Genomic DNA, 23,196 nt, shown 5'->3' with positions numbered 1-23,196 from the left:
AACTAAGAAGTTTCTCACCTCACGCCCAATCACTAGGACCAGTCATTACTTATTGGAGTACTGCAGGGGCCCCAAGTCCTCCAAAGGTCATTTAGAATTTCAGGATTTCACCTACTCTGAAAATCACCTCTATGGCTGGTAATATTTAGTCACAGAACCATTATGTTCCCCACTCAATTACACCCAGGGACTAGCTCCACCAAGAAAGAATGAGCATGGAGACTGCTCCCTCCTTCCAATGGGAGCAAGCCCACCCTAGATCACTCCAGATTTGGAGGGTACTTCCTCTGGTCTACCCCCCTTTTAAATGTGGGACAAGTAGACCTAGCTATTAGGAACTTTTCAGATACGATGTATCCACCTCCTAGCATTGAGCACAGAGAAAGCCCTGAAGGTACAGCAGATTTTTCTCATTTCCCTCTGGAAAGTGGTTACCAAGTGTAATCAAATTGCTCATGACTTTTTACTCAGCAAATCTGGTGCTGCTTGTGCCATCGCCAATAAGTCCTGCTTACCTGAATCAACACCATAGGAGAGGTGGGGTTAGAGGATTAGAGCACATTCAACCATCTCTTGGTGGACACAACCCTGATTCCAGGGTAGTGAGGCTAGAGACTAGAGCTAGCTTAGTAACCTTTTCTCACAGTAGCGTCATGGCTGACCCCCTTTAAACACGATAGAGATAGTTATCCTTTGAAATGTTCTTGGGTCCCATGCTCCACTACAATCATTCTTCAGGGAGCAAGCATCATAGCTGTCGAAGCAGCAAACGTTTTCTCCCTCATGGAGGAAACAAGGGCACCCTCTGAGACTAATGATGCTTTTAATTTGTCAGGATATAGCCCATTTTCATTTAGGTAACTGTCCCCTGAGGATTCTCAAAGATCCTTTCCCTACTCACTGCCCCAACTAGCAGGAAGTAGCCAGATGATTATGACACCCTGCTTCACAAGATTGGGCATCTTAAAACAAAAAAGATGTTAGTTGATACCACAGTACCTAGAATCAGGCACTTTGTTTCAACCTTGCCATGTAATAAGAATTCATGACCAATTGAAAGTGTTTGCTGTTTTACTCCAGAAGTCAGAAATTGAGTCACCCCTATTTGAAGGATAGATTCTCCCACAAAGCCTGTAGCTGATCAGTGGGTATGCCCCTCCTAACAAAGCGAACAATGTGAGGCTCAGAAGGCCTGTCTCAAGTCTGAGCACGAAAAGTTGTTGACTGCTCCGGAAGATCCTGTCCACCAAGACTGGCCTATAAAGACGCCCCTTAATTTAAGCCACACAACCATCAGAAAGAATAGTGTTTGAGGTGTTAACGGCTTGTGTTACAACAATCCGCCATCTAAATGAGGCATCAGCTAAATCCACATGAAATAAAGCGCACCAGCTTATGTGATCCAAGGATCGTAAATAATAAAAAAACCAGACCAAGAGGAAGGAATAGTATGAGAACTTAAATTCTAAGCACTTCATTTGCAGAAGGCTGAGGATGACAGTGAAAGCCCAAAACACAGCCCCCCATGTGGATTAAGCCTGTGATGAATTCCCACTGATTCTGGACCAGAGATGGTACCAGACGGAGCCCACTGCAGGGTGGATGACTGCAATTGTAGTTAACATGGAACCTTGTCATTGATCTCCCTGGTGACCAAAGGTGCAATTGCTCTGGTTTTGGATATTTTCTACTTTGGTACTGTGTTGGACAGGGTTCTCTAGAGAGACAAGACCAGATTGCTAGTAATTATATATAAATATATTTGTAAAGATAGATACATAATACAAGAAATGAACTGTTAAATTATATACAGATAGATAATACAAGAAATTAACAGTTAAATTATAAAGCAGTGAGACACTAGCAGTCCTTTAAGGCTTGAGAGCCTCCAGTTGCCAGTCCCTTTCTGTAGAGAGAGCTAGGCTGTTATTACCCAGGCAGCAAACAGCAAGGCAGGTCACCAACTGTCATCAACTGTAGGTCCCCAGCTCCAGAGATGAACATTCCAATCATGTGGGCTTAAAGGGACCTCAACTTACAGCGACACAGTCCACAGGCTAGGCATCCCACAGGTAGTGTACCCTTTAAACTGAGGCACAGAGCAAGCAAGGCGAGGCTCCCCGAGCCATTTATCCCTCTGCCCTTCAGTTAATCCTACTTGTGTTTATCGGCCAGGCTGGCACAATAAACTATCGCAGGTACCAATTGAAGTTTTCCTTTGTTTCATTGTGGCACTATTGTTGGAGTGTTTGCTTTTATTCTGTATTGGTTTTGTATGATTTTCTGTATGTGAAACTCAGATTAGGTAAGCCTATAGAAACAATAGCTGGATCAAGAGATCCAAAGAAACGTGACAGGGGAGTTTGGCAGGAAAAGCAGAGCTAACAGCAGTGAGTACAAGGAAGAAGACATGTCTTCTAATTGATTGTAGTGATGGTTGTAAACTCTGATCAATGTGACTCAACTGTTTCAATGTCTAACGTGTGGTCTGCATGTCTAGGAAATTGTTTAAAACAAACTAAAAAATAAAAAACACCTTAATCTGCTCAGGAAGGTCAATTTTGCCAGACAAAATCCACACTGTCTCACTGAATACTGATCATTAAATAAATATTCTCACTCTCCCATGAGCCCCTGTCTGGGGAATTAATTGGTTTATTTGGCAGGCTGCCCGAGTCACCCATGTTTGCATGAAGATTAAGAATTATTGTTTTTCTAGCCCCCTCCCCACCCCCACCGAAGGGGATGAATAACATAAATGTGGGTGATGGGAGACAAATGGACAGTGTAAGACATGAAATAACAGTAACAATGTATAATTGAGTAAGGATTTACAAGGGTGGGGGGAGGGGGGTGGTCAGGTTAAAAAGAGCTTATACCAAGGGCTCAAGTAGAAAGTGTTTTGGAAATGATGATGGCAACATATGTACAAATATTGCTACAATTGATGTCTGGAATGTTATAAGAGCTGTAACAGCCCCCAATGTAATGAGTTAAAAAATGTAGGGGTGGAGTCTAACCTGTCAGTCAGGTCTCAGCCTCATGGTACCTTCTGGTGGTCCGTGGCCTTCTCATAAGATCCTTGGAACTTTCTCTCTCTCTCTCCGCCCCTCTCCTCCCCTCCCAGTCTCTCTCTCTGCCTTCACCTTCCTGTTATGGAGTCACTCAGAGAGCTGCCAGAGCCACCACCATTGGATCCACAGGACTCTGCACCCCAGCCTTTGATATTATTGTGTTCTGCACCATTGTGTGCGGTTCAGGAGTCTGGAGAGGGATTTATGTTCCAAAATCCGACTTATGATTTAGTATCAGACATATGGACTTGATCTGGGATGTTTTATTGATGCACAATTACTCCTTAATATAAAGCTCTTAAGCAAATAAGAATTTAGTTTGATAGAATTTATATATGGATTGTTATAAGAGGTGTAAGAACCCCCAATTTTATTTAATATTGTTTAGTAAGCATTCTTACAAATATTCCTGAATGAATAAAAATGTATGGAAGGGTATAATTACATGGACTAATCTCATGGTAGGTTACTTCATAATATTTAAGCTCATTGACTGTCTTCCACAAGAACTTTCCTGATCACTAATCTCAGGAGGTCTCACCATCTTCCAACTCAAGCTTTTTAAAAATTCTATTACTTTGCTATATTTTCTTCTCTTTTCCACCTTATTTGAAAACAACAGGACCCTTCAATTTTGTGTGTGTTCATTTTCTGCTTCCTAGTCCCCTTGCTAAGGAGCCCTCATAGTGCAGTGGTTATGCATTGGATGGCTCTCTACTCCCATAAAAAGTTAGTTTTGGGGACCCACAGGGTTGTTCTACCCTGACCTACAGGGTCACTATGAGTCACCTTCAACTTGGTGGCAGTTGAGTCTGGTTTTTGGAGTCCCCTTGCCAGGATGTATCTTGTTTATGGCCGGATCCCTAGAGCCTGGAAGAGTAAATACTTAATGCATGGATATAATCTTCATTTAATTGGAACATAGCAACCTACATTCATGATGCCTTGGTATGAGGCCTCTGATCCTTCTCTGGAAATAATAGTTTGAGGAAGCTGCCCCTTCTACTCCTAAGGCTCTGTGCCTCAAGCTTGTGCCATTCACTGTCCAAAAGTAATTTCTATAATTTTCAATAAAGGAAGAAAATAAAACGTGTACTCTGAAGTGTCGTTCTGGGTCCTAATAAAATATGACATATGTGATTGTTAATTTCTTTGTTATATATCTTGTGGAGAGCAACAATCGTCCATGGAAAATATACTCTGAACCAAGATGATGGTACCCGGCTATCAAAAGATGTAGCATCTGGGGTCTTAAAGGCTTGAAGCTAAACAAGCGGCCATCTAGCTCAGAAGCAACAAAGCCCACATAGAAGAAGCACACCAACCTGTGCAATCACAAGGTGTCAAAGAGATCAGGTATCAGGCATCATCAGAACAAAAAATCTTATCATAGCGAATGTTGTTCCTAAATGTTTCCTCCTCTGCCCCACTATCATGATCCCAGTTCTACCTTGCAAGTCTGGCTAAACCAGAGGATGTACACTGGTACAGATAGGAACTGGAAACACAGGGAATCCAGGGTGGATGATCCCTTCGGGACCAGTGGTGTGAGTGGCGATACTGGGAGGGTAGAGGGAGGGTGGGTTGGAAAGGGGGAACCGATTACAAGAATCAGCACGTGACCTCCTCCCTGGAGGACGGACAACAGAAAAGTGGATGGAGGGAGATGTCATACAGTGCAAACTATGACAAAATAATAATTTATAAATTATCAAGGGTTCATGAGGGAGAGGAGGGGAAAAATGAGCTGATGCCAGGGGCTTAGGTGGAAAGCAAATGTTTTGAGAATGATGAGGGCAACACATATACAAATGTGCTTTACACAATTGATGTATGTATGGATTGTGATAAGCTTGTATGAGCCCCTAATAAAATAATTATTTTAAAAGGAAAATATACTCTGAACCATGGATGTAATTTTTTTATTTTCACACATTTTGAAATGAAATATAGTCAAAGTTAACTTCTTTCATACCATCTCATGGGTTTTGTTAAATGTATAGAGTCATGTTATTTCCACCACAATTAAGACCAAGTCAGGGAACAGCAGTCAAGTCCTCTCACTCCCCATTATTGGAAAGCAATGGATCTGTTTTCCTTTTCTATGATTTTGACCTCTCCATAATTTTTCATATGTAAACTCAGACAGCATTAACATGTTTCAATCTGATGTCTTTCATAAGATCTGCTACATTCATTGTGTAACTTGCATTAGAAGCTCTTTTTTATTATGGTAAAACTCCCATGACATAAAGTTAAACCTTTTAAATGATACAATTTAATGGCATTTAGCACACATGCAATTTTGTGCAACCCATGTGTCTATCTAATTCCAAAGCATTGTCCTCCCTCCAAAGAGACCTCAGACCCACTGAGCAGTTACTCTCTCTTCCTCTCTGTCTCCCAGCCCTTGGATATAACTAACCTCCTCTCTGTGTCTATAGGTTGAACTACTTTGGGTGTTTCACATAGCTAGAATCATACAATGTGTAACTATCTGTTTCAGGGTTGTTGTTTTTTCCAGACAGTATAGTGCATTTGAGTCTTCTTTATGTTTTCACGTGTATCGGTCATTCGTTTGTTTTTATGGCTAAGTAATACTCTAGTCTATGGATGGATCACATTTTCTGTATCCTTTCCTGAGTCGCTTTGGCTGTTGCGAACAGTATTGCTATGAATATTGATGTACGCTTAATTGTTTGAATCCTTGGGGCCTACAGTTTTCTCTTTAGGCCAGGAGATGGCCAAGCCATTTACTTCTGAAAAGGTATTTGTTGAAAACCCTGTGAAGCACAATTCCACTCGGGGACACATGGGGCTGCCAGGAATTGGGATGGACTCTGGAGCAATGTGTTTCTGGTGCTTCCAGGATTAACTTCTTGAGGAAATGCTGAACTATTTCCCACGGTGATGGCACCATTTTGACACTCCCACCAATCATGTAAGAGTGTTCCGATTTCTCTACATCCTCGCCAACACTTGTTCTTTTGCTATTGGTTGTCATTGGCAGAAGCATCTTAGTGAGCGTCAACAGTGGCATACCTGTTTTTTGTGTTAACATAGTTCTTTTTTCTGGCCATTATTCTCTCAGTACCTAGGGGTAATGGGGTGGTTATTTTGATAAGTATATGTATCGCTTTATAATAAGCTCCCAAAGTGTCTCCTAAAGTGGTGAGACCATTTTTACATCCACCGAGCCTATAGAAGGGGCCAGTTACTCTGCAGGGTTGATGCTGTACTGTCAGCAGTTTGGATTATAGTCACCTACAGAGGCTGTACTGATGACTTCTCATAGATTCAACTTACATCTCCCTCGGGAACAAAGGCGTCTCTGGGGTGTGGAGCGGGTGAATGCACTCGGTTGTAAAGGGAAAGCTTAGAGATTTCATTCCACCTAAAGCCATGTGGAAAGAAAGGATTGGTGTCCTGTTCGGAAAAGTCAGCCCAACCAGTCTGAGAACCCTGTGTGGAACCCAGTTTAACTGGGACCCCCATGGTGCACCACACCCCACATTCAGTCATCAGGAGGACATGTAGTCCACGTCTTCACAATTGTCTCCACCTACCTGCTTCCCCCACCAACCCTGGTTCCCATGTGTCTAAGCGAATGATGGCACTTGCAGTAGCTTCCTAGTTTATCTTGTAATTTTCATTTTAATCCTGGCTCCCGGTCTCCCTCACTCCCATGCAGGGGCTTTTAAAAACATATCAATGTCACATGCACTGCTCATGACCAACTTGACTCCCAAACCCTAAGACACCAGTTCTCACTGTGGTCGAGGTCCTACGTGGTCTGGTATCACTAGCTCCCTGGTCTTCTCACCTTTATTCTTGCCGTCTCTGTTCCCTCCCCACTTCAGCCACATAAAGGAATCTGCTTAATAAACAGGTATTTTTCTGCTTTGTATATCGCTCTTCAAAGGAGGCTCACTTCTCCACTGCTTCGTGAGATGCCCCCTAGTCATTGATTCACATGGCTGAATATGGAATCCTCTTCTCTGTCTACCTGCCTTACCTCTCTAACATAATCATATTCTTATTTATCCTGGTTGTTGTTGTTGTTTTGCCATCTACCTTCTCCACTAGAATGTATGCTCCGCAATGTCTCGCTTTTTGTCTGTTTTGTTCAACGATGGACTACAAGTACAACGATGGACTACCTGTTGAGTATTCCATAAATAATTATTTGAATTATAAGGGCATTGTTATGAAGCAGCTTCCAAAAGTTTGTGGACATATTCCATTATCTTAGAATTGTTTGTCTACAAACTTTTGAAGTCCCCTTGTGTAGAAAGACTTTCAACAGTGCAGGAAGCTCATGAATAGACAAATGGGGTGCTAAGTATATAGGGCAGTTGAAGGGTTATTAAAAGCAGAGGGGGGAGAATTTTGAATCAGGAGTGAGGGTGAGAGCAACCACAGTGCAAAGTGCTTATGAAACAAGATGATGGGAGTGGTGTTTAGGGGCAAGGGCCCAGCAGGATTGTTGAGACTGGGTTCTTGCCTGCAATCACTGCTTGCGGTGAGAGATGTTCGAAGTGGGCTGGAGAAAGGATGATGAATAACAGGGAAGTCTGAGGGTATATTTTGCTGTTTTACAATGAAGTCACCCTAAACACACATTAGACCTCCAACACTCAGCAATCTGAAGGGACTAATTGTACTCCCCCCCCCCCTTCCTTTCTGGAGGGAGATTAGAATCAAGGAGAAAGGTCATGACCTACATGTGGGTCAATATCAGGCCAAAGACAAGTGGACTACATAAAGACAAAAAGAATAAAATAGAAGCATCTGGTGGAGATACTTCTAGTTTATGCTAGTCAATTCAGAAAACCTAGCAAGAGGTAAGTCCGTCAGAATTTTGCAGAAAGGTTGAACAGGGCTTTGATTTTCTACTGCATGGACAAGATGTACTACTCTATATCTTCAGGGTGATCCTGGGAGACCTCTGCCCCATGGCAGCTAATAATGACTGTCTCGTTAACACTACGGAAATCTAGGGAAACCACATGGTTGGCGGCACCTGTACCATGTCCTCCAACGCTTTCCATCATACCCAACAGTGAGCACTCAGTGGGCCACAAGGCAGAGCTCATAGCTCGGGGGAATGTTGCCAAATCCGGAGATTTTATGGTTGATGTCGATGTCAGCTGGTGGCACTAGAGGACGCAGGGAGAAGTTCTGCAGGATGGAGGTGAAGTACAGAAAGAGTTCCATTCGAGCCATGGCCTCACCCAGACAGACTCGCTTTCCTGTAGGCACAAGGGAAGGTTGGTTCATATTTACCAGGGAAAAGGGGATGGGGCTGGGGATTTGGATTTCAGATCACCTTCCCAAGCCTCAGGTGATACCACAGTGCCTCCGAGGTCAAAACAGTGTCCATTTAAAGGACCTGGGCGTTCACATGCTCAGCTAGGCGCTCAACACTTGACACCACTCCCCTCATGTTCAGAGTCCTAGATAGACCGAGAGTTTGGAGAGAGATATAGGATGCCCCTGGGTGAGAGAAAATGGACTGTATCAACCTACCCGAGGAAAAAGGCACAAAGGCTTCATTCTTCTTGAAACGGCCCTGCTCATCCAGGAAGTGTTGTGGGTAGAAGCTATCTGGGCAGCGGAAGTACTTGGGGTCTTTGAGGACTGAGCCAAGTAGGGGGAATACATCGGTGCCCTGGATTGGGGAAGGGGACAGTGAGGAGGATAGCCAACACAGGAAGGAATACAATTCAGGGAGTAGACAGGACAATGGGGTGGGTGCAAACCCACCTTGGGCAAAAGGAAGCCTCGGAAATTAGTGTCCCGGATGACAGTGTGGGGGACGCCCATAGGCACGATGTCTGTCAATCTCTGTATCTCATGAATCACTGCATCCGTGTAGGGCATCTTGAGCCTGTCATCCACACTTGGGATTCGATGAGATCCAATAACCTGGTTAATCTCTTCATGGATCTTGGCTGAAAAAGTCATGAATATACAAGAGATGGGCACAAAGAAAGGGTGGAGTTGTTAGGGCACTGACCTTAGACCCCTGAAAGGGTTAGGCATTCACAACTGTAGCACACAGTGACTCCAAGAGCGCTTGGCATGAGTTTGGGAATTGCCTCTTTTTATTTAATACCTGTCTCCCAGGTGGTTCACAGTCTATGTTTATCAGACCTTTGGCAGGGAATGCCTATGTGGGTGTTTGGACTTAATCTTAAAAGCATTATGTAAGCCTGGAAGGTTGCTGAGCAGGCCTGTGTCCCAATCTCAGCTGGGTTTTCAGAAATTATTTTATTGTGCCAAAATGGAAAAAATACAGAGAGGCAACTAAGATGGGCAAGAATGAAAGAATTGATTTTCAATTATAGCATGATGATTAAAAACAACTTCAGTGGAGTTCCCTTTCCTTCACTTCCCTGATGAGTGACTTTAGAAGTATTAAATATGATTCTGTTTCTTCATGTTGAAAGTGGGTGTGATAATATATCAAGATAAGAGATACTCAGAACTCACTGCCATCCAGTTGATGCCAATTCATAATGACCCAATAGGACAGGGTAGAACTGGCCCCTGTGGGTTTCTGAGACTGTAACTGTTTATGAGAGTAGAAAACCTTGTCTTTCTGTAAAGGACCAGCTGGTGGTTTTGAACTGCTGGCCTTACAGAGTGAAGCTTAATGCATAATCACTACATAATCAGGGTAATTCAAGTAATTAAGGTAATTCAAGTAATCAAGGTAATTCAGGGTAATTCGAGTACTTAAGACAGTCCCTGCATATGGAAGGTATATGTGCTCCACTGCATTCCCTAAAAGATATGTTGAAGTCCTAATCTTTGTTACCTATGAATCTGACCTTATTTAAAAATAAGGTATTTGCAAATGTGATTAGTCAGATTAGCATGTGGTCATATGTGGGTAAAGTGGGCTGTAAACTAGTATGACTGGTTGGTGGTAAGAGTCAGGAAAGAGACCAAGGAACTCCTGGTATGAAACTGGAAGCCACAGAACCTTCTGTGAGAGCATGCTCCTGGGGACACCCTGAATTCTGACCTCTAGCATCTAGAAGCATAACAGACTAAATTCCTGTGACTGTGAGCCATCGTTGCACGGTGCTTTGTTACAACAGTGTGAGAGAAACTGGTAGAGAGGCTGCCCACGAAATATTTGATTTCATGGATTTGTACAGGACAAGCTTAAACCCTGTAGAAGAGGCTGCAAAACTATGAGTGACATCAGGTGGCTCTCTCTCATCACTTGTGCCAGGAGAAAGATGCCGCCTTACTTTTAACTTTGTTAGTATTGAGAGGGGCTAAAATTGGGGGTCCATCCCTTGTCTGCCACACTGCAGGGCCATGCATTTTGCTGTGATGCTGGAAGCTGTGTCACTGGCATTGCAAATACCAGCAGGATCGTCCAAGGTAAACATACTTCATGGTTTCAGACTAAGAACAGACTATAAAGAAGGAAGAGCTGGCCCACTTCGGAGGAATTTTCCACTGAAAACCTCGTGAATAGCAATGAATAAAGAAAGGACACATACTGAAAACCTTAGGCACAGCAGTGGAACACTTTCAGAGGTGATGTCCAAAGATGAGCCCCATACGTAAGAAGCGGCTAAAATATGAATGGCGAAGAGCTGCCGTCTCAAAATAGTTGGTCATAATGACAAGATGGAGCAACACCTTCAGGTCCTTCCTTTGTTGATGGGGGAGGACTCAAAATGAGAAGAAACAGCTACAAACTGAATGTATGGGGTATGAATGTAGAAACACTGGAAGTCTTTGAAAGTGAAATGCAACACATAAAGATAGATATTCTAGTAAGCTGAGATGGACTAATATTTTAATCAGAAAATTATATGGTTTACTATGCCAGGAATAACACAATCAAGAGGGATGGCATGCCACTCATCATTTAAAAGGAAATTGTGAGATCTATGATCTATGTATGTGACGGGATAATGTCTATCTCCCAGATAGGGAAATCCAATCAATGCAACTATTATTCAGATTTATGTACTAACCACTAAAGCTAGTGATGCAGAAGTTTTACGAACTTCTTCAGTCTGAACTTTAACATACATGCAGTCAAGAGGCATTGATAATTATTGGTGTTTAGAATGCAAAAATTTGAAACAAAGAGGAAGGAACAGTAGGTGGAAAATATTGTCTTGGTCCAAGACTCTTGAGTATAGAAGTATAGTAGGTTGCATGATAGAATTTTGCAAGCCCAATGACTACTTCTTCCTAGATGCCTTTTTTTCATTAACACAAATGGCAACTATACACATGGATTTTCCAGATGCAACACACATGAGAAGAGATCATGGAAAAGCTCAGTATCAACAAAACCAGGCCAGAGTGTGACTGTGGTACAGACCATCAATTTCTCCTTTCCATGTTCATATTGAAGCAGAGGGAAATTAAAACAAGCCCATCAGAGCCAAAATATAACCTTGAGGATATTCCACCTGAATTTTAAGAACATCTCAGGAACAAATTTAATGCAAGAATTTTGAAGACATGATAAGCTGTGGGATGACATCAAGGGCATCAAACACGAAGAACCAAAACATTGTTAAAAGACAGGAAAGAAGAAAAATTCAAAGTAGACGTTAGAAGAGACTCTGAAACTTGTCTTCATCTTAGATTAGCTAAGACAAGTGGGAAAAATGATGACGTCACAGAGCTGAATATAAAATTCCAAAGGTCAGATTGAGAAGACAGTAAAGTATTATCATGAAATTTGCAAAGACTATAATTAGAAAAACAAAAAGGTAAAACACTATCCACATATCTTAACTGACAAAACTGAAGGAAAAAAAATTACAATCTCAGGTTGTAATATTGAAAGATTTTATTGGCAAAATATTGACTTATGCAGGAAGCATCAAAAAAAAGATGGAAGAAGAAGAAACAAATATATACAGTCACTTCCAAAAAGAACTAGTCAACAGCCAACCGTTTCAAGAAGTAATATATGATCAAGAACCAATGGTACTGAAGTTCAAGCAGTATTGAAACCATTAGCCAAAAGGAGACTCCAGGAATTGATGGAATACCACTTGAAATGTTTCAATAAGTCGATGTAATGCTGGCAGTACTCATTTGTCTATGCCAAGAAAGTGGAAGACAGCTACCTGGCCAACTGACTAGAAGAGATCCATATTTATACCTATTCAAAATAATAGATCAATACTATTGATATCACATTCAAGTAAAATTTTGCTGAAGATCATTCAACAATGTTTGCAACAATATATTGACAGAAAGCTGGAGGTCCAACAAAATTTCAGAGAAGGAAATGGAAGAAGGGATATCGTGGATGATAGGTGGATCTTCGCTGAAAGCAGAAAATACTAGAAAGATATTTACTTGTGTTTTGTTGACTGCACAAAGGCATTCGCCTGTGTAGATCATAACGAACCATGAACACAATGTGAAGAATGGAAATTCCAGAACACTTCATTGCGTTCTTGTGGAATCTGTACATGGATCAAGAAGCAGTATGTGAGCAAAACAATGAACTACTGCATATATATCAAGAAATATCAAGAAAGGTGTGCATCAGGGTTATATAATCTCACCATAGTTATTCGATCTGTATTGTGAGCAAATAATCAGAGAAGCTGGACTATATGAAGAAGAATAAGGCATCAAGTTTGGAGAAAAGCCTAATAATCTGCGATGTGCACATGACACAACCTTGCTTGCTGGAAGTGAGGAGGCCTTGAAGCATTTGCTGATGAAGATCAAGAATTACAGCCTTCACAAATGCATAAGCAAATGTGGCAAAGAAAGCTGATGGTGCCCAGCTATCAAAAGATATAACATTTGGGTCTCAAAGGCTTGATGGTAAACAAGCAGCCATCTAGCTCAGAAGCAACAAAGCCCACATGGAAGAAGCACACCAGTCTGTGTGATCACAAGGTGTCAAAGGGATCAGGTATCAGGCATCATCAGAGCAAAAAATAATAATGAAGAATGAGCTGGGGAGTGCAGAGTGGAGACCCAAAGCCCATTTGTAAGCCACTGGACATCCCCTTACAGAAAGGTCTCGGGGAGGAGATGAGCCAGTCAGGGTGCGATGTAGCAACGATGAAACATACAACTTCCCTCTAGTTCCTAAATGCTTCCTCCTCCCCCACTATCATGATTCCAATTCTACCTTACAAATCTGGCTAGACCAGAGGATGTACACTTGTACAGATAGGAACTGGAAACACAGGGAATCCAGGGCAGATGATCCCTTCAGGGCTAATGGTGTGAGTGGACGATACTGGGAGGGTGGAGAGAGGGTGTGTTGGAAAGGGGGAACCGATTACAAGAATCTGCATGTGACCTCCTCCCTGGAGGATGGACAACAGAAAAGTGGGTGAAGGGAGACATCATACAGGGCAAGCTATGACAAAATAATAATTTATAAATTATCAATGATTCAAGAGGGAAGGGGAACAGGGAGAGAGGGGGAAATGAGCTGATGCCAGGGGTTTAGGTGAAGAGCAATTGAGGGCAATGAATGTACAAATGTGCTTTACATAATTGATGTATGTCTGGATTGCATTAAGAGTTGTATGAGCCCCTAATAAAATGATTTTTAAAAAAAGAATTACAGCCTTCAATATGGATCACAACTTAATACAGAAAACAAAATTCTCACAACTGGACCAAAAGATAACCTCATGATAAATGGAGAAATGATGGAAGTTGTCAAGGATGTCATCTTCCTTGGATCTACAATCAATGTTCATGACAGTAGCCGTCAAGAGATCAAAGCATTCTTTGGGTAAATCTGCTGTGCAAGGTCTCTTTAAAGTGTTGAAGAGCAAGGATGTCACTTTGAAGACTATTATGAGCTCAATCCAAGCCATGATATTTTCTATTGCCTCATTTGCATGTGAAAGTTGAACACTGAATAAGGAAGACTGAAGAGTTGTTGCATTTGAATGAGGGTGCTGCTGAAGCACTTTGGAAGTACCACCGACTGCCGAAAGAATGAACAAATTGGTCCTGGAAGAAGTATGGCCAGAATACTCCTTAGAAACAAGAAAGGAGAGCGAGATTTGGTCTCACATATTTTGGATGTTATCAGGAGAGACAGTCCCTGGGAAAGGACATCCTGCTTGGTAAAGTATTAGAGCAGTGAAAAAGAAGAAGCCCCTCAACTAGATGGATTGATACAGTGGCTGCAACAATGGGCTCAAACACAATAGTTATGGGATGGTGTAGGACTGGGCATTGTTTCATTCTGTTGAACATAGGGTCACAATGAGTCAGAACCAGCGCCACAGCATCTAACAACAACAAAATTGGGAATAGTTCCTACGAATAATAATGACGACACTCATCTTTGTCACTCCACTAACGACCAGATTACCACGTGTTCAAGGTGGATTCTCTTTCATTCTGGCACTGTAGTAAGCTAAATAAAGACCGCCAACTATATCTATCTCTAAGTCCCTGAAACTGTGAATGTTGCCTTATATCACAAAAGGTTCTTTATGGATACAATGAAATGAAGAGACTTCAGATGCAAAGATTACTCAGTGGTCCATCGTGTAATCAAAAGAGGCAGGTAGACAGAGTTAGAGAAAAGAACATGAGGGTGAAAATATAATAATATTTTGAAGATGCTAACAGCGTTTTGGTTTTGGAGTTTGGATTTTGTAAATAGAGGAAGGCATCATGAGCCAAGGGTACAAGGATTACAACTCTCGCAGCAGGAAAAGGCAAGGGATCATATTTTCTGATTCTGCTTCCATAGGGAGACTGTCCCTGATTTCAATCCAGTGAAAGTCACTTTAGACTCTGACGTCCAGATCTATAGAATAATAAATTCATGTTATTTTAAGCAACTAAATGAGTGAAAGTGTGTTACAGCATTCATGGGAAATTAATACAGGCATCAAGTAGAAGATCAAATAAAATGGACTCCCAATGATGCAATTCCAAGATTTGTACTCATTATGCCCAGAAGTTAGTTGTAAGAGCCTCAGACTGTGATATTCTGAAGTCTGAAGGGTGTGTCTTCCTCTCTGTTGGGAGTTGGGAGCACCAGGGAACATGATGAGGCAGATTCTCACCTTCCACCTCTGGAAACTTCATGAGCAGTAGGATCCCGTAGCGGAGAGTGGAGCTCACTGTTTCCGTGCCAGCGAAGAAAAGATTGAGAGTGGTAAGGACCAAATTCTTGAGGTTGAACTCTGTTTGTGGGTTATTTTTATCCTAAAAATGAAGAGGATATAAAAATAAACAGGATCACCTTTCCCTGCCCTGATCTTCTTTTTTCTTCCTTGTGTTCAGAGAAGGTCTTTGTGAAAGGTTAGCAGCTGGGCAAAGGAAGTGGGTTCAGAGGAAACGGCAAGGAACAAAGGTGTGGACAGAGAAGGGGTCCTATTGTTTCAGTGTGGAGGAGGCAAGCATGATTGGAGGGATGTAAACAATGGTGAAATTGCAGGGCGAGAAAAGAAGAGTGCACTTTGAAAGTCTATGTTATGAAATACATGTTTTTAAATATCTGAACTTCCAAGACTCTAGGAACTAGAAATATTGACAGTCTGAATCCTCAAATAACAAAGATGTTTAAAAATCTAAGTTTTGCCCAATGTTAAGGTTCTAAAGTTTTTGTTGTACTTTTAGTCGGTTGTGTGTCGTTGTCATATATGCTGAGAAAGGTGTAAGATTTTTGTTGTCTATGATTGTAGAACTTTAAAATTCAGCAATGCATTCTAAAAATGCAAAGATTTAGAGCTTTACCGGTTTTGTATTCTGTCTGTAAATTTAAGCCAACCATGTGAAATAATACTTGCTTATTTGTTCTCACCTTGTTTCTGTGTGGTTTTCTGGTAGGAAACCCTAGAGACTGAGAAGATGAAAGGAAAAGGGTGATAGAAGCGAAAGAGGTACCTGGTGCATCTTGATGAGGAAGCAGTCAATGAAGTCCCGAGGATTTGAGGGGTCTAAAGATGCTTCATTGATTTTGACCCTGGCTGCAATGAAGTCCTTGAGTTCCTCTATCAGATAGTAGATTCGATTGTGTCTTCCAGGAAAATATTGCATGACTCCAGAATACATGTCATAGAGCTGTAGAAAGTAGAGCAGAGATTTGTTATTAACGAAGCCAACCTTGGCTGGGTTTGGGCTGGCGATCTAGAGGGGCGTCGGAGACTTGGGCATATTGCTACTTGCTACTTCATTTTCCTCCCTGTGTTGGGAGAATAAAGGCAGATGCTTAGGTCATTGAGATTTGGGATAGAGTGGGCACCTGTGCCCACGGTGTGCTCATCTCGATGAAACTCTCGTTTATCAGCCGCAGCAGTGTCAGGAACTGCTTGTCCTCGTAGTCGAAGCGGCTTCCAAAAACGACCGAGCTGATGACGTTGGAGACGGTGCGGCTCAGGAAGAAGGTGAGGTCGATGGGGGCCCCTGGGGAGGAGAATTGTCTGAGTTACAAGAAAGGATTGGGAATATGACGTATGGGATCACTCTGTCCTGCATGGAGTACTTTGGCTTTTTATCACATGCATAAGCTATTTCATTTTTGTATTTGGAGCCTAGATTTCCCAGTTTTCAAATTGGTTTCATAAGCACGGTATTGGTTTCAGGAGAGTCAGCACAGCGATGCCTGTAAAATGGGTGCATGTGGACTGCCATCCATTAAGGACTCAACAAATTCTAGAAGGACTGAGTGCTGTGGGTTGGTTGGTTGGTTTTATTTGTACATGTTTGGCAGATGAAGCCACATATTTTGAAAAGAGATATATGCATAAAAGAATAACTAGGCTGATTCTAACTCTGCCACTGATTCCATGTGGGCTATTAAGAACAACCTTTCCTGGCTTTCAATCACCCTTCTATAAAATAGGAAAATAATGTCATGTCAGTAGATTTTGGAATATTTTTCACAGAAAAACTGTATATTCACATATGAGTATATGCTGTTTAAAATAACTTGTGAGCATCTATGGATAGTCAAAGCACTCACACAGATCCTATTATTAATCCCTTGATCCCAGTTGAAGAATCTGATTTAGAGAAAAACCTTCTCCCTGTCTCTTCTCTATTTTCCCTTGTATTTTTCAATGTCTGTATGTCTTCTCTCTAAACTCCAGTCATTTCTGGCCTGATATTTTTTTCTAGTAGGGATTGGATTCCTTTAAATATATAGTTGAATTTATGTCTGTGTCCAGAAGAAGTAAAAACTCATATATTCCCAAAATAGCTATACAATTTCTTTTTGTTTTGTTTGCTTTTTATTAATTGATTATTTTATTGGGGGGCTCTTGCTGCTCTTATAACAATCCATGCATCACTTCTGTCAAACACATTTGTACATATGTTGCCATCAATATTTTCTAAACACTTATATTCTATTTAAGCCCTGGGTATCAGCTCCTCTTTTCACCCTCCCTCTTCCCACCCTCATGACCCCTTGAAAAATTATAAATTATTATTTTCATATCTTACACTGTCTGCTGTCTCCCTTCGCTCACGTTTCTGTTGTTCGTCACTCTGGGGGGTGAGGGTGTATACATCGATCACTGCGATCATTTCCCCCTTTCTCTTCCTTCTCCCCTATTCTCTTGGTATCACTACTCCCATTACTGTTCCTGAGGGGTTTGTCTGTCCTGAATTCCATGTGTGGAGAGCTCTTTGCTCCAGTGTACATGCTTGGGTCTAGCCGGATTTGAGTAGCTATACAATTTCAAGGATCAGAGACTCCTTAATCAACTGAAATTGAGGTTCTGTAGACAACAGAGTTTTGAAAGTTCCTTGTGTTTATTTTTCACATTCCACCTGAAAGAGTGGGCAACATCGGTGAATCCTAAATCGATCTTTTTTTTCCTAATCCATTCCCATTATTGAACTTCTTCCCACTAGGCCTATCTTTTCTCACCTGAGCTTTCTACTTCGGCACAGTCTCCTGGTAACACTCCCCTACGTGCCCCCACACCGTACCGTTGGTCTTCCGTAATGATTCCAGTAGGTAGCCAGCCTCCTCCTGGATCCGCTCCTCAATGCTTCGCTTTCCCATCCCAAAGTCCCGGAGGATGGTCAGAGAGAAACGGCGCAGAATCCTCCATCGGTCACCATTGGCCATAGCAACACCTGTCAGGATGTGAGCATCAGGCCATTGCCTGGCCTTCCTTTTGTGTCTCCAGCTCTGTGCTGGGCTATGAGGGGCCTATACTATTAAAGCTCTAGAGTCTCTTCTCAAGGACCATTATCCTTACTTTCCAGTGTGGATGGGACAACCACGATTCTTTCCCTGTTGGCCTAGGGCCAAAGTGAAGGAAAGCGATATCAGAAGAGAAATTATTAGGAAATGATGGGGGCTTCTCAAAGGACAGAGAGTTGAGAAAATGCTTGGATTAATGCATTGAGAATCTGAGGAGGAAGGGATAGCATGCCATGTGGAGCATCCTGAAATGAACAGACACTCTGTTTTCTATGTACTTTGTGCATTCTCTAGTCATGCTCCACTGGATACGCAGAGACTCAGACCTGGACATCAGTGTACTTACATAAATTGACTTATCATTCAGTAAGAAATACTTAGATGTTTTCAACTTAAAATTTCCCCTCTTCTCCTCCTACATTCCTTCCCCTCCTCATTTCTCCTTACTCTCCCCCCTTCCAAATTTCTCCCCCTTCCTTCAAATACCTTCTTTCCCCACTAAAAGAATTAAAGTAAGCATTTAGAAAATTCTAGATGTGCATGGACATTTGAATGGATATTTATAAAGTTAATAAAAGGGTAAGGTGGAGGATAGAGTTTATGATTAGACTGATGCATGGGTGGATGGATGAAAGAGTTAATGTATAGGCGAAGTGTTGGTGGGTACATGGTTTGAAAACTATGAATAGTTGAAAATATTAACAAATGAATTCATGACTATCTGGAAGGATGGGTAGGTAATAGGGTAAATAAAATGTAGTGGGTAGATGTGTGTAGATTTGTATATGTAAGTGGTTGGAAAGGTGAGTGAACTAATGGCTAGATGGAAGCGTGGTTGGGTGAGAATGGACGAGCAGAAGGTAAAGAGCGTCTAGATAAAAAGAATCATGAATGAGGAGCTCTTTGGGTGGAAGACTGGATAGATTAAAAAGCAAGGCTGTGGGGCCTTGGGTCTCAGGAGGAACCTGAAGGTGGCAGGGATGGAGGTGTGCTCCTGCAGGGACAGGGGAGTTCTGCAGCTGCAGATCTGGGCAAGATGGCAGTGGAGGCAGAGACACTAACCAGACCATCGAACAATAAAAATGGGAGAGAGCTGGTGAAATAGATGCAGACAATATTCCTGGGAGCCTGAATGAAGAAGAGACAGGTGGGTGTGTCATCAAAGCATAACCATCTCGAACTTCACAAGCAGCTTTTGATGAGTAGGGACTTGGCAGACCAGTGGCTGGTGACAAGAAATGAGACAGCAACACCCTTACTTCCGGAAACCTCACGAACTGGGCTACCTGGCATAAATAGACAACAGCAGACACTAACCAAACTCACCCTTAACTGTGCTGCAAGAACAGAGAGGCACACACACACATACTTCTTACACCCACCAGGAGACAGGTAGTAAGAAACACCCACATAGTAATCTTCAATTAAGTTTAAATACACCAATAAAGTTTTAAAATATTTTAGTCATTTTATTGGGGGCTCATATAGTCCTTATCATAATCCATACATCCATGCATTGTATCAAGCACATTTGTACATGTGTTGCTGTCATCATTTTCAAAACATTTTCTTTCTACTTAAGCCCTTGGGATCAGCTCATTTTCCCCACTTCCCCACACTCACTTCCTCAGAATTTTGCTTTTTCATCTCTCATTTTGGTTAATCCTGTGTTTTTGATGTTTGTTTGTTTTTAACAATTGATTTTTAAAAACAAACAAAACACCTCCACAATGCCTCTGAGACAAGAAACCATTTCAGATCACATGGAACAAGACAGACTGTCCCAAACAAATCCCTAAAATAAAGAGCCAGAAACCTTTCCCGAGGAACTACTTGATGATAAGGAATTCAAAAGACACATTTAATAAATTCAGAGTGCTTAGTGAAGGTCAAACAAAAACTGAAGAACTCAGGAAAACACTACAAGAACACATCGAAAAAGTCAATGAAAAATGATGTGAAATCACACAAACGTAGCAAATGAAAATCCAGAAGGTTAAGATTTCAGAAAAGGCTAGGCATTAAAAGGACAAAGGAGTAGCACTGAATTGATGAGAGGCTGAATTAGTTCGCTAGATACCTTGAAAGAATGTGTTACTGGGCTTGGCAGCTCAAGATCATAGTCTCCAGGGACACCAACATCAATTGGCATAACCTAGTCCACACAGATAATGCTCTACAGCTTACCACTTTGATGAGTAGAGATTAGAGTCTTCAAAGCACATGATCAGACATACAGCTATTGGACTCTTCTTGTACAAAGGAAATAAAATGATGGAAATCAGGGAAATGGAAAAATTAGTCAAAGGGATGAACAGACCAAGTAAACATCAATCTTCACAACCCAGAGTGCAGAAAAACAAACAAACAAACAAACAAATGGTGCCCAGCTACCACTACTGCTCTGAAAGGGATCATTTTGGAAGGTCTTGGATAGAATGGGAGAAAGGTGTAAATTAAAAGTTGAGATCACAGAAAGCATCAGAATAACTAGTCAGACTTCCTAGGAACCCCTGCGTCTATGACCCTGAGTCACCCTTGGGATCTAGAAATGAACTTTATGCCCATGATTCAATTTTCAACCAAATAATAGCCATAACACTAATGAGGTACTCACACTTTAGAATAATAAGCCAGTTGAGATAAAAAGTGCAGCATTTATCCAAAGACAATGTTCAGAAGGATTGGAAAAGGAGGAGTGGAAACAAGGAGTAAGTGAGATGTGGGATCTTATGCTGCAGGGATTGCCATGGATGTGCTGAAGCTCGGTGTGTGTGTGAATGTTGGGTTTAAAACTGATGATCAGCTCTGTAAATCCACCCAATCACGATAAGAAGACTTTATTTGAAGCAGGCAGATGGAAGTAAAGGTGTAAGGAAAGATAGATACATGGATGAATGGATAGCATGAATTATGTGAGGCTACTTAGAACTGAGAGGTCTTAGTAGCTCGAGATGGATGTGTGGGTGAGCTGTGGATTGTGTATGTGTTTGGGACAGGTAGGATGGAAAGTTGGCCGTGAGCTCTTGGATTGGTCCACAAAGACTTAGATACTCCATTAAAAGTTAGAACAGAACTAACACAGCAAGCACTCTGGAGTCAGCAAATTGATTTCAAATCCTGACTCTACTACTTATTATGTGTGGCAGTTATATAATCTCCTGTCAACTTCTGAAGGAATGGAGTCTAGCCTGTCAATCAGGTTGCAGCTTGATGGCTTCATTTGGAGGCACGAAGGAGATAAATAGCTCACTGGAGGCCAGATAAACTCTCTGCTGGTCTCCCTTGGAGACATTCCTGTTGACAAGCCACATGGAGCTATGTTGAAGGAGCCAGAGCCTTGGAGCTGGAGGAGCCACGTGGAGACCCACGCCAGTGCTGAGATGCTTCCCCTTCCACTGGCTCCACAAGACTTTCTACCCATTGGCCTGTGATCCTCCTACATTCTGCATCATTGCATGTGCTGCATGAGTCTAAAGAATTTATGGACTACCGTCGACATATGGGCTAATATCAGACTTATGGACTTGATATGAACTGGGTACATTATAAACCTTTCTCTTGTTATCGTTGTTATTTTTACTTACCATGACCTTGGAAGTTTCGATCTATGGACGCCAATTCTCCACGGCCACTGAAATCATCTGCTCGGTCTACCAGGGCCTCCTTCACTGCTTCATGTCCGCATAAAATAACTACAGGCCTGGGGCCCATGTACACAGTGAACACTGGGCCATATTGCTCTTTGAGCTAAGGGTATACGAAACAAAAGAAGGTGTTGGTTGGAGCACCAAGTACAGGTCAATCGTGGATTGAAGATTGATAAGGGGGGCACAGGAGGGTAGAAAGAGTACAGGAAAGGCTCTTAAAAAGACATAGAAGCTTGGGCTCCTGTGATCCTGGGCAAGTCCCATCACCTTGATCCCTCATCTGTGTAAGGATGAGTTTGAATGAGTTGAACAACTTTCATGATTCTCTTTCTGAGATGCTAAATTAATGACATCCTAAGATATCATGATAATGAGTCTCAAAGTTATAAAATAATCTCATTGTAAATGTCCTTGTGTTTTAGTATTTAAATGTCCTGTGTTGTAGTATTTAAGATAGTGTGGTTCCAAAATCCTCAGACTCTGAATGTCTCTTGTTTCAATATTTTACATGTCTGTGCTACTAAAATTTGGGGATTATAAAATTAACAGGTTCAGAAAGTCTATGCTTTCTGAAGCCAAAAGCTTCTTAGCCAAACTGGCTGAATAGAGCATACACAATGAAGTCACTGGGGACAATAAAAAGGCTGATAAAAGCCCACCAAGAATGAGGATGTGTACAACAAAGTGGAAACTGGCCAAAATCCAGGGCTATCAAACTAAACACTTGAGGCTGCACCCCTTATCAGACAACCTCTACGACCACACCTATGACTACACCCCCAAAATTGTATAAAAATCAGCCAAGAGCCCAGAGGGGTAGAGCTTCTTGATTGCCGCCAGAGAACAGAACTCTTACTCTCTCCCTCCTTTTACTGGTAAGTCATGCTCATTTTTCTTGGCTTGCTATTGATATGTGTGTTTAACCGTTGGAATAAGTTGAAAGACTGTCTGGCTCATAGAGTGGGTTATGCTGGTGAAAGAACCTAGCCTAGAAAGTACCTAAACCGAAAGGTCACTGTCCCAGGGCATAAGTCGACTGCTTCCTAGGCTCTGTCTTTGGAACTGCCTTCAGGTGCTCAAGACACTGGCTGTATAATGAAATACCTCCTTCCCCACAGAAAGGTAGACTCACCTTCATGAAAGACTGATAGGTGGCATCTGTTCGGACTTGCAGCAGGTTTCCCAGGAAGGGCAGTGGTGTGGGGCCTGGAGGAAGCTTCCCTCCTTTGCTGATTCGTTTCCAGGCAATGAGAATGATCAGGCAAGACAAGGAGAGTGCCAGAAAGATAGTGAAGGCCCCTCCTAGCTCCAT

At 42.0% G+C, this 23,196-nt stretch overlaps 1 protein-coding gene across 1 annotated transcript; it reads right to left on the bottom strand.

Moving 5' to 3' along the window:
• Positions 1 to 7,858: 7,858 nt before the first annotated feature.
• LOC142431530 (cytochrome P450 2G1) lies at positions 7,859 to 23,196 on the bottom strand. Its single transcript, XM_075536535.1, has 9 exons — positions 23,017 to 23,196; positions 21,822 to 21,984; positions 18,015 to 18,164; positions 16,321 to 16,481; positions 15,963 to 16,139; positions 15,140 to 15,281; positions 8,841 to 9,028; positions 8,604 to 8,745; positions 7,859 to 8,326 (listed from the first exon to the last, which is right to left on the bottom strand). Exons 1-9 carry the CDS (start codon positions 23,194 to 23,196, stop codon positions 8,145 to 8,147), a joined length of 1,485 nt encoding a protein of 494 aa, XP_075392650.1. The 3' UTR covers positions 7,859 to 8,144.

Source organism: Tenrec ecaudatus, chromosome 18 (assembly GCF_050624435.1).
Source record: "Tenrec ecaudatus isolate mTenEca1 chromosome 18, mTenEca1.hap1, whole genome shotgun sequence".
NCBI lineage: Eukaryota > Metazoa > Chordata > Mammalia > Afrosoricida > Tenrecidae > Tenrec > Tenrec ecaudatus.
Note: the sequence above shows the minus strand (reverse complement) of the source record. Positions and strands in the feature narration are given on the sequence as shown.